Genomic DNA, 18,630 nt, shown 5'->3' with positions numbered 1-18,630 from the left:
TTCTTTTGTATATATAATGAATATAATATATATTCATTCCTTTATAATGTTTCAGGAAAAAAGTGTTTATTATACATTGTTGGCTAAAAGAGGACTTTCAATCTCTTTAGAATGCCCATGTTTAAGTTCTTTTTGAATTGAAATTCACCAAGGCATATGTCTACCTTTGTATAGAGTTCTTAATTTAGTGCCAAATTCCCTGTCAGTGTTCAGAAATCATTTACTATTACTGATAATGACAATGAATTATTTGATTTCATACATTAAGAAGAGGTATTTTTAAAGTCAAAATTTAAATTACTCATTATAATGCTTTGTTTTTAATACTACTGAAGTTTTTGATCCATGGAATCAAGGAAAAATTAATTTATAAGATGACATCTTTCCTGTACAAGCACGCTTAGCAAGCAAACTCAAGTGTTTTGCTAGCGTTTTCTAGAGATTGTTTATTTGTGAAACTTGTTTTAGGTCAGAAACAAAGAAAACTTTATTGAAATTTTTATTTTAGTCAGAATTACAACTAGCACATCAACTCAGTATGTATATAATTTAATCATCATTATAATGCCAATACACCATGGCAACATTTAGCATATTAAACTATAAAGAAATTTATAAGAGGAGAGTTATTGTCTGTGGTTTTAAAATAAATGCTGGGAAGTGGCAGCATTTCTAATTTATATTCTGACAGATTCAATCATCTTTTTCAGAATAGTTTATGAGATGACTTGATTTTTGATTTCTTTATGTATAATGACAGAAAAATGAATGTTTTCTTCATTCTATGGAAGATGCATTTTTAAGAACATAGCAATATAATATTCACCTTGGTTAAGGTCTAATTTTTAATGTTCTATGGTAAAATTATGATTTTTAGTGCAGCAAAAGGAAGATAAGTTTCCCAAAGACAAATAGAAAGGAAAATAAGAGATTTCTTTCAATATCATCATCATCATCAAAATGTATTGCTTAACATATATTTTAATGACTTCCTCTAATAACTATCTGGTTTAGAAAACAGACTATTAATTATAGGAGACAAATTCCCTCCTGACACTAAAAACTTAGAAATCTCACGTAACTGAAAAACTTTTGAGGAGGTAGTGAAAATACCTGCACATAGTATATAGACAGAACTCACAGAAATGTGCCAAAGCTACTGAACCAACTTCTACTACACTCTAGGGCTTTGTGACCATAAGCCTCCTCATCCATCTATCATACCATTTTTTTTCTCCAACAGATTGTGAATTATCCACTAGAGTCTGAACTAGAATATTGGAATATATTGAGAGCAAGTCTGGAATTTCCTCTACGTGACCTGGAAAGAGAGTCTTAGTGACTACCCCTACAAATGCACAGGGAAAAAGATGTTTTTAAGTACATCATGTCAGAATGAATTGGTGTTTTCGTGTACACACACCATCTCACCTATTTGATGTGGCGATACATGCAAAAGGCATTAGGAACACACAATGACAAGAAAGTCCACTTTTACTTTAGTTACAGCTTATATTTTCTCCTTCCTGTCATATGAGCGGATTTTGACAACTACCTGTCCACTAGTATTCTATTTGAAGAGATTCCTGGTTAAAGAGGGCAGACATACCATAACAGGCTTGGAGAGGCATAGTTTATTTCCTCTGCTCTCTTAAGTAAAAGTTGATTCAAATAAGATGTAAAATAAATATGCAATACTCTATTTATTATATCTGTAAATCCCATTCCCAACCTCAATGTGAAGTGGATTGGAGAATACAATTCCATCTGAAGGTATTGTTTTCAAATAAACGTTGAATGAAATGTTTACAACTCTTAAGCATCACTTTAAGGTTAGGACTTCACATAGTTTATTACCTAAGAATGTCAGAATGCTGCTATATGTGCTTCATTCATTTATTCATTCACCAATGCGAGACTATTAGTTTCTCGGAAACAAGAAAAGTCCCAATAAGTCCCTGCAATTATTAGTGTGTGTGTGCACTGCTTTCTCTCACACACCCTAGGTATTCAAACAAAACCATTGAGGACCCTTTTCATAAAGTCAGTTTTGGAGAAGTCCAACCCCTATCTCAAGAAGTACCTAAATCAGGTTCAGATAAGCCAATAAGCAGCTTGCGAAAATGTGTTTTGACTGAGTAAAGGGTTGCAGAGTTTGTCCCAAATTCTATAATATTCTCTAAGAGAGAGCTGTCAAAGAATAACCAGCCAAATGCAAAAAGTGAATTGAATTGCTACTTAAATATTATTGTTATCATCCATGAATTTTTTGCTGAGGAGGACAGTCCTAAAATGCAGTGTGGGAATGGAGGGCTTGATATCCCTAATTTAAAAAATTAAAAGTAACAACAACAACTAATGTGTATAAGGCTTTGACATTTGTTATCAACTACTCCAATTGACAGATAAAAAAGCTTGAACCCGAAGCAGTTGAATGACTTCTCTCAGACTCCACAACCAGAAAGTAGGAGAGTAAGAAATGAAGCTAAATTCTGCCTTTTCTCCATTACACTCTACCATATCTCCCCATCTTTCTAGGTAGCCCTGATTTACATGCAACTGTTTTCTCATAGAGTATAAATAGTTCTCCTATTTACTCTGTGCCCTGGTTTGAATGATAAGTCCTATGATCATGTCAAATATCAAACAATGTAATAAATATAACAAAATAAAGAAGAAAGAGAAGAGAAAAAAGAAGTAAGAGTGGATGGGTAGGAATTGTAGATAATGAATAGAGAAATAGAAGTACTAAAGAAAAACAAGAGAAAATATTAAATGATGATGAAAACTTTAGGGGGAAAAATTGAAAGGGAATCGGCTGATTTCAAAATACAGAGGAGGAAGAGAAAAAGAAACAACTCATAAATTTTTAAATGCAGCTCATTCCAAGAGTCATGAGGATCCTAGATCCAACCTCTCGTGTTTTATCTGCATGGCGCAAACCCATGACTTGCTGAGATTTCTGAGACTTAATTAGAAAAGAAACCACAAGTAAATCGTGGAAACATCTATAACAAAGTGATACACAATAAAGTGGTCATTTTTAAATGGTTCGTTCTAAACTTAAGCAGTTTCTATACAAGTGGCTAAGATATACTTAGATCTTTCGTCAGCAATAACCGTAGGCTATATAACAAATCTTATTCTTAGAGAAGCCATCTTAGGGCATTCTTAGATCTGGGAAATGTAATACAGTGTTATTTTCTTGTGGCATTTTCATTTCCTCAAACTTAGAGACAGTTGCCAATTATTCCCTTTTTTATCCCTTTGCTACTTTTTTATTGTCCTTATTTTCAAGTGGCCTTTACTTCCTCTTTATTTATTTCTCCTAATTTCTCTCTACCTTCTTACTTTTCACTCCATTCCTATCCACTTTCCACTCTGCAACAATGAACCTGTAAGGAAAACATTGTCAGATTGTTTTCAGAGAGGAGCAGTGGGCCCAAGCTGTTGCTTTTAGATACTTCAAATCTACTGGAATTGTCAAAAGTCCAGAGATCTTCTTAGGAAGTTTCTAGGACTGTTTCTGTAATGTGACAGTCATCCCAAACTTACAGAAAATAATTTATGGCAAAAAATTCTTTATAATACCAAATATATATTTTAAATTGTTAGCCGTTTTTTGATGGGAATCATTCCAAATTGAAGTGCATCGTTTTCTGCCTGTTTAACTTTAGAAAGATAGCGACATCATAAAAAGTTTGCCCAATGTCACCATAATATAATCAGTCAATTTAATTAATTAATTAAGCTGACGCATTTCGAAAGAAAAAAATAAAAAGCTTGTAAGATAAGAGAAAAATACCCATCTGCCTGATATTTTAAGAAAATAACTAACATGTTATGTGCATTCCTTTCCTTTTTTAAGTGTTTTAATGCAACTCTTAAAAAAATGTGCACTGCATAAAAAAAGGGAAATGAGGAAAAGTAGAGAAGTGAACATAAGCACAATATTATTTCCAGAGATTTATGGACTCTGAAGGTCAGCTACAGATGAAGACTATCTAGTAATCGTAAAGGCTTAGTAGACCAGTGGTTCTCAAATTTGTACCTGTGTCAGGGGGAGGGGTGGGGCTCGTAAATACTGATGGCTGGATCCCACACCCAATTTTTGATTCAGGAGATCTGGGGTAAGGCCCGAAAATTTTTTTCTTTTTTTTTGTTTTTTAACACGTTTCCTAGTGCTGTTTCTACTGATACTCCAGGCCCTAAACTTTGCTTCAACTCTTACACTCATTCCAAATAGTGAACTTCTTGAACTCACCTTGCCTCTGAGGTGGAGACATCCTTAGTTTGCTTTTTTTCTTATATTTATCCACAAAAATTAATCAAGTTTGAGGTGGGCCATGCCAGCTTGATAACAATAGTTTGTCTAGTTCTTATACACCTTCAAAAATACTTATCACCCTGGGGAGAATTTATTATTATTTATCACTATTTTATAGGTGAAGAAATTGAGACCTGATGTACTGGATATGAGACCTGGAGTAGAATGCATGTTTTCTTCCTCCTTATCTAGGAGTTTTTTCCAGATTATCAGATTGCCAAATGATCATGCCAAGGGCAAGGAAGCAATAGACTGACCATGGCCAGATTAGCAGGTCACCATGATGTCTATGGCTGGACATCTAATTCAGGGCATCATAAATGCTCTTTAGCTTCTTTAGTAGCTTGCACTTTGATGGAGCAATGCAGGACAACAGGGAGAATGCTATGTTCTCTGGAAGTTTATACAGACTAGAGCCCTGAGGGGAGTTATTGTTGTATAGGTGAACAAAGATTTTTTTTTTCAGTCATGACTTCTCTCTTGATCATTGGGTATATTCCAAGCAGTTCTGCATTATTCCCCATTGTGTGCAGTAAATCCTGGGGATTAGGTGAAGATCCAGTTGTCCTATCGCACAACGAACAATTCAAATGCATCAATAGTCTGCGTTCTTTAGCCATCATTTGGGTCAATGGTCTGACTTATGAATTTTACCCGTAGAATCAAAACAGAAAACAAAGCCAGCCAACAACAATGAAACAATCGAACCATCATGAGGTTGCCATTAAAAAAATAAATTGCAAAGTAAGGATAAAATAATCTGTACTTTGAAAAGTTTAAAATTTATAATTCTATGATATAAAGGTCATTCTAACAGCAAAACTGTTTAAAAAGTAACTCAGAAAAAAAGAAAAAAATTTTAATTGAATTAATTTAACCTAACGAAAATGAAAAGGTTCATTTTGCAATCTTTTTTCCATTTCTCTGACTTTTAGGAAACATTGATTGTAGACCATCTTCTGCCTATAACTAGATCAGATTTAAAAGATATCAGGGAGAGAAGGTTCAGTCTATTTTAAAATAATTCTGTCAAATGAGATTCTGTGGTTGGAGATTCTATGGTTTCTCTGCTCGTTCAATTTCTAGTAAACTTTATATTGATTCTCATAATTATTAAACTAAATTTCAAGTGTTAAATTGAAACACGGTTTATTTCATTATGCCCTCAATGAAGAAAAACATAACTCTTCACCATCCTCCACGTGGTAACACATGTAATCTTTAAACAGTGTAAAATATCCCCTCAGTCTTGGCTCCTTGAGTCCTTCTAACTTGTTCTCCCAGGTCTATTCTCCATTCATTTTTCCTCTTGGCACACAAGACAGTGCTGGGTGTGGGGTGAACAAGGCTGTGATCAGTGCTATGCCCACAACGCAGTGAAAGAGGGATGAGGGGAGGCATTCCATCTTGTGCAAGCCTTGAATGAGTCATGAGAGCTGGCTAGAAGAGCTGATGACATTACTTGGGATACACAGGACACCAGTGATGTTGATGGAGAGTACAGGCTCTGGAGTCAGACTGCCCAGATCTCAACAGTTTTCTCTCTTTACATGCTGCGGATTTCACCACTCTGACTCGGTTTCCAGAACTGTAAAATGTGTATGCTAATATACCTACTTCAGTTGCATTGTTCTGATAAATAACAATTAAATGGGTGAAGCTTCAAGGATGGTGCCTAGCGTGTAACAGTGGCTCAGGAAATACTTGGCAGTAGCTCTCAAGGCACAGAAAATTGTATGCATGTTTCCACTGTTTTTTTTCCTTATTACCTAATACAATAATGTTAACCCAGTAGGAGTTTAAGGAATAGCAATTGGGCACTTTGGTATAAGGATGTTGGTATTAGTATATCTTTATTTCTATCTAACTATTTCTATCTTTATTTCTATCTAACTATGAGACTTTTTCATTGGCTAGAGTATCTTGCTTCCAAATAGTGGTTCAGTTATCACCAAAGCTGAGCTGTAAAATTATAGTCCTACCATATGTCATTGACTATGAGCACAGACACTTTAATTTTAATTCATTTTGAAGCTGACTGAGGCATCAAGGCTTGGTAGGCTGGAAAAAGAGACCATCAGTGTCTGAGTTACATGTGAACTAAGAGTGCTGAGTTAGGGCTGGCAATATCTGGTCGTATTAAAGTTCTTCAAATTTCCTAAATTTTACCCATATCAAAAACTAATAATTTTTGTCTAACATACCTAGATATTCAGAGAAGATATTGTTACAAAATGCAAATAAATACGATTCAGCATCATTCTCCACTGAGGACAAACTTTGTCCTCTAGAACCTTGGTCTAGTGTGTGGTACATTGTGATGTACTTGCAGTTTTCTTCAACACCTGAAGATTGTGTCCTTAAAGTCACTTTTCTAGTTTCACATTTTTTGGCGAGACAGTTGTTAGCTGCCAGGGTAGCAAAGATAATTTCTACTCTGTCCTAACCTGGAGTGCATTAATGCCAGTGCGGGGTACTTGGAAGTGTTCACTGATATATGCCTCTATTCTAACCACAAATCACTGAAGATGTACAACATCCTCAGCTTTTTAAAAATTGAAGATGGTGTGTGCGTGTGAGTGAACAGGTACATGCACACATGTTAGCCACTGAGGAGGTGTTCATGGCACCAAGCTGGTGTTATAATCAAGGTGGGACACAGTCATACTGCGCAAAGTACCATCTGATTTCTCATACGTGAGTCTTGGGAGAAAAGTTTATATTCACATATGACACAAGTCAAAATTTTAAGATCATAGTGGTTCAAGTTAAAGAGCCTAAATAAAAAAGGCAATGAAACCAATAACAAATTGTTTCTTTTTCTAAAAAGTAAGTATGACTCAGAGTAGGCGTTACTTTTGCTTGAAAACAAATACAAACTTTGCCGCAAACTATATGTATGACCTTCAGCAGTATAACTGTGTAATATACTTTAGATGAACAAAAATAAAAATCTGGGTGACCGCAGTGGTAGGGTGTGTGTGTGTGTGTGTGTGATGTTTGGGGGGATATACAACTATACCTATAAATGATACTGTAGATAACCACACTAATGTGAAAATTAATGTAGCAAAATCTCTGCCTCTCCTCACATTGACCCCTAACTTAGAATGTCTCCTTTCATTAGCAGTCAGAATTGTAAGCTTTCTTCATACTCCCTCTTCCATATACCCCTCTCCTCTGATCTCTGTGGCAAGCAGAGAGCACAAGACAGCTTCTAGTGATGATTTGCCCATTGTTTTATGTTTGTCTATATAATCATCCCAATTATAATAATAATAAAATATTTGTTCACTCAAAGTATAGTTCTGGGCTGAAAATAGGTAATATTTGTTAATAGTATTCCTATGGACAAAAGTCAGTAGCTTCATAAAAAATAGTTGTTTCCCAAAAAAAAATCCTCAGAGAAACAAGCAAGTGAATTTCTGAAAATAAGATTACCAAATTAGGTAGAATTTTGAAGGTGACGCTCTTAGTTTACTGGAAAAGTAAGTTTCTCAATTTGCTCATCCACTATCTTATTTCTGTGACATATGAAGAAAAAGAAAAGGGTTAAAGCACACATGAAAAACAGAGCCATAAACATCACAACAATGCTGATTTTTTAGAGGGGAGAGTGCAGAGAGGTATTGTGGTCCCAAGAGGGACTTCTGTGAGTAGTGCACCAGTCTCTCTCCAGAGGCTGGTCTGTAAGGACCTCCAGGAACAGACTCGGAGCTCTTTAATAAGTATTCCAGGGAGTCAGGCTTTCCTAGAAAAAACAAATTAGTATGAGAAGCCAGTACTGTGCAATTTCAATTTTAAAAATAGCCAAGTATTGTGAAGGCTGCTGTGTGCACGAGAGAAAAAGAAAGCCCTTGTTAATATTTGCCTCAGCTTCTACATTTAAACAGAGAGCTACCCTGAAATTCTTGCCTGACATAAACTGCAAAGGTCATAAGGTTTATAGCACTTGGAATCACTGTTTGGTCCTTCTAATGACAAAGTTTGGGGTGGAAGATTACATCCCTTTTATCAATTGGTCTTTCAATAAAGGAAAGCCAAGTGATGGCTCTGCCTCTTTCACTTAGGACCAAGCTGCTCCTCACTGTCTATTTCAGCTCTTCATTTGCCTAATTGCCCTGTGAGGCCGGCAGGGACGTTTCCTGTAGCCTTGGCTCTGCTGACTACAGAGACCCTACCTGGCACTCAAAGTTGGTGCGTCAGCATTTTAGGTAGAAATGAATGAAAAATCAATTAGGATGACTGCAGTGGTAGCATGCACAACTCTAACCTAGTTTGTCAATAACTTTCAACTATTCACCATAGACCCAAGCAGTGGTTAAGATGATAAGTGAATCTGTAACAAATGTGCTGCTTCTGCTTAATCAGGCTTTTTTTGGGGTCCTCTTTTCTATTTAGAACAAGCAAATCTAACCTGCTTAGGAAGCCACATGTAAAATGAATGATGATGTTAAGTTTCATGCAATTATTCTTTATTTGCCCTGGTTTAAGTTTCTAATTAGACCAAGTGATAAATATTCATCTACAGATATATCAAATTGTTGTTTTATTAACTTATACTTCAAATTCAGGGGTTTGAACAGTTTTTAAAAGTCTGTTTACATCCTTGCCACATGTCTTTGTAACTTGCTATAATTCTCTATTATCAAAATATACTGTTTCAAATTTCCGGATTTACAATTCTGCAAAGATAGAGTTAAACACTATTTGGACTCTGGCTGCATAAGAGAAACTGGAATTGTTCAGAGCTGCAGTCTTTAGCTCCCAAAGACAGCTACAGAAACTTTCTGAACAGATTGGGTTAAATATTTTTACAGACCCATTCTATGATGATAAGGCGGTAATAAGTTGTGCAGTGCAACACTCCAAAGGGTTCCAAATCTCACAAGCCTCTTTGTATGTGATGCTCTCACAGTGAAGAAGATTCTTGGGGCTATAAAGATGAAGAGTCTACTTCTTCTGGTGCTGATTTCAGTCTGCTGGGCTGATCAACCTTCAGACAACTATACTCTAGATCATGGCAGAGTTGTTCACATCCAAGGTAAGAAAACACAGGTTCTCTTATGAAAGGTAAATTAATTTCAAGTTACTTAGAGTGGAGATGCTTAGTTAATGTTTCTTAATTTTAGTTTTGCTGCATTGACTTTTCCTCTGTTAGTTGGTGAACATGTCCCCTGGCTTTTGAATGCTATAGCATTATAGTAGAGTTAAGAATTGGAAACAATCAAAGTAGAATGGCTTATGAATGTCCAACTACAAGGGAGTTGATGCAATTGTGCAAGCCTTTTTAGTACAGTTGCTGTCTTCTGAGTAGAATGAAGGGCACAAAGTTTATTTAAATGCCAGCTGAAAGGGGAGAGAAATAGGAAGTAAAACTTACGATTGTAAGGTCATTCTGTTAGAGTAATCATTAAGAAAAGCAATGTGAAAATGAAAGTCAGACGAGATAAGGTTCAGGAAAAGTAACTTACTCTATTGTAATCTCCTCTGGTAAATATTTAATTCTGATAGACCAATACATTGTCCCTGCATATTTTTCAGCTCAGCTGAATCCTAAGCCTGAGAGCTGTAGCAAGATTTGAGGCTGCAGTACAATGCAGCTATTTCCTCAGTCCCAGCTTCAGATGAGGGACATCCTGCATTAAGAAAGCTAAGAGACTTATGCAATAAGAAAAAGATAGTTTTAAAGGAGCTGTAGCTTTTTGCCCTTGGATGCTGAATAATTAAAATAAGAATTACAGAATTTAACAATTTAAATATATGATGATAATAATTTTATATGAACTCAGTTAGGGGACCAGAGGCATTATAAGTTTGCTAAGAGACTTAAAACATCAACTTATATTTTCAAGGTCAAAAGCATAGTCTCAGAAAACTGCATCCACTGTTGAAAAGTATGACTTGTGAAGGTCAGATGATAGTGTGAGTCTGCCTAGAAGTATTTTCCTGTATGTATTATAACTATTCAAATATAATTCTGAATTTGACAGTGTCTAGCTCTTTTACACATATCTCCTTCAGTTCTCTTTGTTTTCAACAGCTTTATAGTTTTCACTGTTGGACTGTGAAAAAAAATTATATAATCATAAATTTAACTATGCAAGCTGCTGACTCAGCTATTTCTTTCAGTATATACAGTAGAATCAAAGCTGTTTTCCAACAATATATTTACACATAGAGATTTCTGATGAGGAATAACATATTTTTAACATCTAGTCAAAGAATTTAATTCAGCCAAAAGGGTAATACCTAGCAATTATTAATAATAGCAGTTTAAAGCTAATGTAAAATAAACTTTAGCTGTACTTTCAAGTTATTATTAGACAGGTAACTGTTAGATTATTAACTGTGTGCAAACCATTGAATCTAAACTGCACCGAGTATGAAAATATTATTTTGAAGGTGTATTAATATTTAAAAAATTATTCCTTGAGGAACCTTGAAGTCAGACCCAAGTTTTGTCTGCAAGAAAACTTCTGTTGCTCCAGTCTTTCCATTCCCATATATTCTGTTGGAATTTAGAGCAAAGGAATTTCTGACATGAGGTATTAGAATTATCTAGATTATTTTCATTCACCGTCCAATCGTTTAAAAAAATGACTTGAAGTCTGCTTCATTTTAATTGTAAATTCATATTCTTCGAAAGTTTCTCATAGCTTTCAAGTAATAAAACTAAAAGGCCTACATTCAGAAGTTAACAATGAAATGTGAGTTGGGTCAGGATTATGATGCTATGTCCATAAGACTGACTTTGTTTTAAAATTGCTCCAAATGCTTGTTCCTGTTACTTTTTATCCAATAAAATGTTTTCTTTTTCCTTTATGATAACATTAATATTGAACTTTCATTTTCTTTAGTCCTTCAGAGAAACGCTTCCACGTGGCCTGCCATAATTTCAGTTGTCTTTTACAACACAAAAGTTAACCGTAGAGCATGGTAGATAATCACTGAAGCAGATAACATGCATTACTTTTGTGAAATACTAGATTATTTTCTCATAGTTAAAATTTTTATTTATCAAACATGGCCCCAAAGGAATTTATTTATTTGTTTGTTTGTTTTACACCTACAGCACCTGGTCTTCCTAGGTGGTCTCCCATCCAAGTACTAACCAGGCCCAACCCTGCTTAGCTTCCAAGATCAGACAAGATCGGGCACGTTCAGGGTTGCATGGCCATAGATCTGGAAGGAATTTAAAGAAGCTAAAACTCTCATAAAATTTTATAAGAATTTTGCAGTCAGATGATTAAATTAGTAATCTGAATCTCAAATTCCTGAATTGTACTATTTAGCCTTATGAGCTTCTCTCAGTAACAGAAAATTTTTCAAAATTCACATTATTGCAAAAACACCTTTTCTATCTCTCATTTTTCATTAAATTTCTATATTTGGACTCTAAATTCCCCAGACCTAATTAACACCAGGGAAATATGCACATCATTCTCAAATTCTTCCTAGCTGTCTTGATAAAAATGTACAACACTTTAATAATATGATCTTGAATCTCCAACATAAGAGTTACCTAATTATTTTTCTGAAGGCTTCCTCCCTATTTTGTTGTGGGAGATTATGTAGCGATATGGGCACAAAAAATTTTTAATCTGGCTTTTTTAAAAAGTCAAATTACCAGGAAAGAAAATGTGCAGACCCCTGTGCAGTGATTCTAGTGAAAAGCGTTTTCTAGTTATGAAAAAGGAAACTCAGCTTCCCATGGAGAGACACAGCCTTCGATAAAATTGAACATGTAGTCTATAGCCATGCTACCCTGAACAAGCCTGATCCCATCTGATCTTGGAAGCTAAGCAGAGTCGGGCCTGGTTAGTACTTGGATGGGAGACCACCTAGGAAGACCAGGTGCTATAGGCATACAAAATAAAAAAATAAGGGATTGTAAACTGACAAGGTCCTTGCAATCTATGAGGTCAACCAAAATTTGCCTCACCTAAAAAAGTAAATAAATAAATAGATAGATAGATAGATAGATAGATAGATAGATAGATAGATAGATAGATAAGATAAAATTGCGCATGTACTAATTTTTTTATTTAATCAATTTGGTAACACAAAAAGGCAAGCTTTACTTGTCCACAAAGTCTGCTAAAAATGTGCAATCAAGGTATTAGCTTGAATATCATATACTGTCCCCAATGTAGGGGTAGTAATTTTCTCAAATACTGTTAAAGGAAGAGCTAACTGCTATTAATACTGTCTTTATAACACTCTTAACTAATGGCTTACATTCTTTGTTTCGTGATGTGCTTAGTCAAACAACTTATATATCTTTTGAAACTTGAGGCCATTGGGAAGAATTTTATATGGAATACCAAATCACATGAAAGTATATCTTTTTTAATATTTGGATCAGGTCCAAAAACTATTTGTGTAGACTTTCAACTACCAGTAGAAGAAGTTCAGAGATGATGAATATACTTTTTTTAAACACAACTTTTAAGAAGACATTTACATAGAGAGCAGAGAATTTTATGACCATTTTTCCATTAAGTGATGTAAAAAGCAAAATAGTTATAGTTTTCCTGCCTCTGACATTCAAGTACAGGTCTTATGATGACAAGTTCAAGGGCTTTTCCCTTAATGTCGCTTAACTGGCTTCAGACCTTGGACAATTTACTTAATCTCTTCAAATCTCAGTTACCTCATCTATACAGTTGGACATTATCACTGTTTATTTCCTGGAGCTTTGTAAGAATTAAATTAGATAATACAGAGATAAGAACTTAGTACTGAGCCTGGCACACGATTAACTCCAAATAGATGATAGTCATCATTATCATGTTTTTTATTTCTCATTGACATGGAAAAGGGAGCAAAATTATTGGTGGAAGAAGCTTATGCTTTTCAAATTCATTTGTTCAAAGAACCATAACATTTCCTTAGTTCTAATGAAGTAAACATTTTATGTTAATTTCACAATTTAAAATTTCCTCAAGTTATTAAACACTACCTGATTGCTTTTACTTTCCTTATAGAAACTGAAGCTTTCTAAACTTAAGTAATATTTTCCTTAATATAATCACTAGGTGACCACAGATAAGCTACTTAAAAGAATAGTAGGAGGAAATTTTAGAAATGATCATTGTTCCCTTCTATATAATGACTAAAATTTATTGTCACCTTTCTCAAAAGATAAAACAATTAAATTTTTTTCAAAAAAGAATTGTTTGTCTCTATGGGTAGAAAAAATGATGTATATCTAGAATCCCTGGCAGAAGTGGACACTCCCCACTCAGTGTAGTTAGTTCTTCCTTCCTTTGTGTGTCTCAAACAACTTCTCTGTCTTGGCTTACCATGTTTTTCTTTTTACTAACATACCTCCCTTTCTTCCTGTCAGTTTCAGTTTCCTGTCAGACTGTCAGTTTCGGTAACATCCCAACTATATAGTAGTACCAGGCACATAGTAGGTGCTTAATGTATGTTTGTTGAATAAATAAATAAATGGAATGGAATACATCCAAATGACTGCTATCATAATGAGCATTTCTTAAATCTTGTGGCATTCATGGCATTTAGCAACACATGACACATTGCATGGGCTTAATGAACATTAACTAGGTGACTGCTTTCATTCTGTAATTTGGCATAGCTAAATCATAGTTTACAGAATTTAAAGATGTAAAAGGACTTTAGCGTAGATCATCTAGATCAATATTCCATGTACTAATGAGAAAATCAAGACCCAGAAATTTTATGTTGCTTGTCCCAGGTTGCATGGTTGATGAGGAGCAGTTTCTCCTGGCTAATCTCTCCCCTTCTTCAAATATGGGCTCATTTCTCACCTTAATGAACTTGCCCTGATTTCTGCACTCTGCCTCTCCTCTGGCACGATTATACCTCTCCTAGCTTCTTTTCTTTTTCTCTCTACTTATTTTTATGTATCATTTGTGTCCATCTCTGCCACAAGAACATGTTAGCTCCACAAGGGCAGAGATCTTTGTCTAATGTATCCTGTCACCTAAACCAGTACCTGGCATGTAGTAGATGATCAATACATATTTATTGAATAAATCCAGGTACTGTTCCTAATCAAGTCTTAGTTAGTCTTTCCAAATCTCAGGGAAATCTTTTCAATTCATGGAATGAGAGGCAGCAGATGAGGAAGAGGATTATGAGATTGGATAGCAAATTTTGTTTGATCATATGCACAGCTCCCACACTGCATGCTTCATCTTACATTCCATGAGAGTCCACCAGAGGCAGGACACAGCAATCTTCCTAATATGTGCATGAAGCTGTGAAGAGCATCTGATTGTATCTAGTCACTGCATTGCTATCCTGTTCCTGATGTAATATCTGCAGGGTTGAGATCTGGTGGTATAGACTGAATCAAAAGAAGTGGAGAGAATTTAATAATGTGAATTTAGTATGATCACAAACTATCTACAGAGCCAAAGTATAATGGGAGGACTAGATAAGTGTTACTCCAGCTTCATTTTATCTCTTCCACTTAAAACTCATTTTGATTCTGTCAGTGTGTTATGAAGAGCTAAATTAATTCATTTTTGTCTTTTTGAGACAGAGTATGCTATTTTTAGCCACAAATGCAAAATCCATACATATCAAGTATATTTTCCAAATTGTATTCAGATAAATATATAAGCTATTAATAATTCTATCTAGAAATTATTAGCTCTAACATATTGGAGAATTTCATCATGAAATTATAAAAATTAGTAACATCATGAGTGTTAGATGATCAATTCTAAAATCTCTTATTAGTTTACTATAGGACATGAAGCCAAATATGAACATAAGCCTTAAACACAGGAATATCACCATTTGAATATAAAAAATGAACCCAACCCAAGAGGGAAAATATATATATATATATATATATATATATATATATATATATATATATACACACATATATATATAGAGGCACATACATACATATGTATTTAAAAATACTCACATATTACACACATACGTGTATACACTTATTTCAGCTACTATAACAGACTACCATAGATTGGTGGCTTATAAACAACAGAAATGTATTTCTCACGTTCTGGAGACTAGGAAGTCCAAGATCATGGTGCCAGCTTTATCCTCATGACTTAATCACCTCCCAAAGGCACACCTCCAAGTATCATCACACTGGGGATCAGGCTTTAACATATGAATGGGGGGGGCACACTCAGTCTATAGCAAGTACCTACTGTAAATAAGCATTGTGGATAAAAATATAAACAAAACACATGGTTTTGTATTTATCGAGTTTATAGTCTAGTGAGAGACAGATGTTACTACAAATATAGAACTATTGACTGTGATAACTGCTATGAAGGAAAATTATGGAATGCTACAGAGAAAATATAGCAATATGTTATTACTTTTATTTAAACAGAAGCATTCAGAAAAGTTTCTTGAAATTATAGGTATAAGTGCAACATGGTAATATCTTTCTTCAACTATATAGTTGCTATAGTAGATATACACACATATATAGCTATACATATATACACATACACAATGGTTATAAATAGAAAAGCAAGAAGTGCAATGATTATACATTGATATATAATTTCTGTAAATCCCTTAATCTGTATTCAGAAATATACCTATTTTCATACCAACTTTGCATCTGCCAGCCTATGTCCTAGTCTTTCATTTGTATGTCATTTTGAGAACATCTACCCATTCAGGCATTTGTTGAACATTGGTCTCCTTCATGCAAAACACTAAGTTATTCGCTATGGAAGGGCAGACTCTTTCCTCAGTGAGTTTATTGACAGTACTCTCAGGTCAATGAAGGTAGCAAGAAAGAAAAAAATAAGAGGTGTTAAACAGTGATAGAAATATGGAGAAAAGAATAATTAGTTACCAAACAAAAAGATCTTACTTAAATTTAAAACTAGTGAGTTTTAAAGATATTACCATATTCACTAAAGTTTTTTGTTATCAGTAGATTTAAACCCTCAAAATACATCTTAAGAATATTTCTAAACTTGTTGCTGAGTAGCCTAGAATGCTGAGTTTATGTTACTCTATAAAGCATCTATTAAAACAATAAATTTTGGACTATTTCCTGGAATAAAAACCTATATGTAATAATCTTTTCAGGTAGCAACAAATTCACACTAAGAGCCATTGCTTTCTCTGTTCCATCCTAGGTGCTAAAATCAGCAAAATATGCAGGAAGCCAATGATTGTTTGGAAACTTTCCAAATACCCAGAAAAACTCATTAAGTAGAGAAGCCTTCTACTTTGATTGCAACTTTGCAAGAATCAACGTTGACTCAGCTAAAACACTGACCTCTAGCTTAGTGGCTTAATGTTAAAATAATTTCAATATACTATGTTTCTCTGATTTTACTAGATATCAAAAAAGATTTAAATTTCTTCATTGCTTTGGTTCTTTGTTTTAAATATAAAGTGGAACATTACTACTTTAGAAGAGTCTTTTGGAATACAAAAATCTACCAAAATGCTAGGAAGTTGAAATATTTAATTAAGAGATTATAATGATAATACCGGGAGGATGGGAATCTTTGTTATAGAAATAATTTTATTTCAAAATGAAGACACTGAAGCATAAGAAATCTAAAAGTTCTATGAAATTACTTCAAAACCATTTTCTGTATTTTGTATTGCCACAATGTAGTAACACTAAACATGTGTGCCCTCAAAAAGGATTATCAAGCAGTCAGTACAAATGGTAGCCATTTTAATCTTGTTTTAAGTGAACATGTTGGTTAGTTGACTTCAGAGCTAACTCAGTGGCTAATTACCACATGTTTAAGCTCAGAGTAGTATGTTTTAATGAGCTCAAAGATTATGCTGTGAAGTGTAATGAACAACATAAGTTAAACAAGAATTCTGCCTACCTTTCCAAACATTGTCCACACAAAAGAGGCAAGGATATCATGGATAAAAGCACAGGAAGGCCGTAATGCATCACACACACAAAAAAATTAATAAAGCATGTTAGAATAAGGAGCATTTATTGCAGTCAAGTGTGTAGATTAGGTGAAGGAGGTGGGGAAAAAGGAGAGTCTTAGCTTGTTTCTAAAGAGTGATTGTGAGTTTAAAATAAAAACACCATTGAAAACATACTGGTGAAGTGAGATTTTCACTTCTAGATGATTCTGATTGTAATGGTGTTTGTTTTGGCTCCTTGCTTTGCCTTGTTCCTGGAAAGCATTGAAAATGACATTTGTCTATGGGCTCAGAGTTACTGAATGGTAGTGAAGCACAGGTGGAACAAAAGACTTGTACATTAAAGATAGGTAGGTTTCCTTATAAATTACAATACACATTACATAAATTTCTTATTTTTCTTAATTATATTACTATATTTTTTTCACAATGGACTTATGATGATCTATGACTAATAATGTTGCTAATAAAAAATGAATACTTTTGCACAAGTTTTTTTTCCTTTTTTTCTTTTTTTTTTTAAAGAAAGAGAGATAAATTTTTAGTTTCCTTCCCTAGTATAATCTGGGTTATGAACAATTCTTACTTTCTCTTGAAAAGTGTCATAAATTATGCTGATAAGTTTTAATTCTCCAAAGTCTGCATATGATTATTTTTATGTCCTCACTTTGTCTTTTATCAGACAATCATTAACAAAGGGTCTTAATTAGCTTAAAATGCTGAAAAGCTGATTAGATGGTTAATACTTCACTGAGATGTTTTCATGTAAACAGAATACCTTATTTTAAAAGATAAAGTAACAGTTTTTTTATAGATTGCCCACAATATATTAAAGTCAAAGAGTGCTTTAAAACCAAGCTTCTTGAACTTCAGCCTCTTTTTTTTTATTTGACCTATATATGTAAGTGAATTATTTATTTGACCTATATATGTAAGTGAATAAATTTTTTAAAAAAACATATACACAATAAATATAAAAGTTTTTTAAGGGGAATAATATGAAAGAGCCCCCAGGGGGCTGTGGGATGACTCTCTTTACAGGGGAGTCAAGAAAGACTCTGTAAATTGAGATCTGAATAGCCAGCAGGAGCCAGTCACATCAAAGCCAGGGACAGAGCATTCCAAGTAGAAAGAGTTGGAAATGCAAATTCTCTGAGATGGGAATAAACATGGTGTTTTTAAATCAGAAGGAAGCTGAAGGAAATTTAGCTCAGCAGTGGAGAGGAGTGGTTTAAGATGAGTTTGGAAGAGTAGGCAAGGGTGAAACCATAATACTTTCTATTTATTTGGCTTAGAGTACAGATTTCAGATTTTATTCTAAAAGTACTTTGAGCAAGGAGATGACATAATATAAAAAAGACCACATGAACGTTAGATCGTGGTGAGCTTAGAGTAAAGGTAAG

The 18,630-nt window shown here is 34.2% G+C and overlaps 1 protein-coding gene and 2 pseudogenes across 2 annotated transcripts in view; 2 read left to right on the top strand and 1 right to left on the bottom strand.

Annotated features, from left to right (window-relative positions):
* HAPLN1 (hyaluronan and proteoglycan link protein 1) overlaps window positions 1-18,630 on the top strand; it is a 63,345-nt gene that overhangs the window by 27,024 nt on the left and 17,691 nt on the right. The window contains exon 2 of one of the 2 annotated variants that reach the window (XM_039875009.1): window positions 9,246-9,371. In XM_039875009.1, the coding sequence (XP_039730943.1) occupies window positions 9,272-9,371 (100 nt within the window). In that variant the 5' untranslated portion in view covers window positions 9,246-9,271. Of the gene's footprint in view, window positions 1-9,149; window positions 9,372-18,630 lie in introns of those variants that run through there. The other variant, XM_039875010.1, reaches the window with a different exon arrangement.
* Window positions 11,394-11,512, bottom strand: LOC120612682 (uncharacterized; annotated as a pseudogene).
* On the top strand, window positions 12,078-12,196 carry LOC120612677 (uncharacterized; annotated as a pseudogene).

This window comes from Pteropus medius, unplaced genomic scaffold (assembly GCF_902729225.1).
Source record: "Pteropus medius unplaced genomic scaffold, Ma_sr-lr_union100, whole genome shotgun sequence".
Taxonomy (NCBI): domain Eukaryota; kingdom Metazoa; phylum Chordata; class Mammalia; order Chiroptera; family Pteropodidae; genus Pteropus; species Pteropus medius.
Note: the sequence above shows the minus strand (reverse complement) of the source record. Positions and strands in the feature narration are given on the sequence as shown.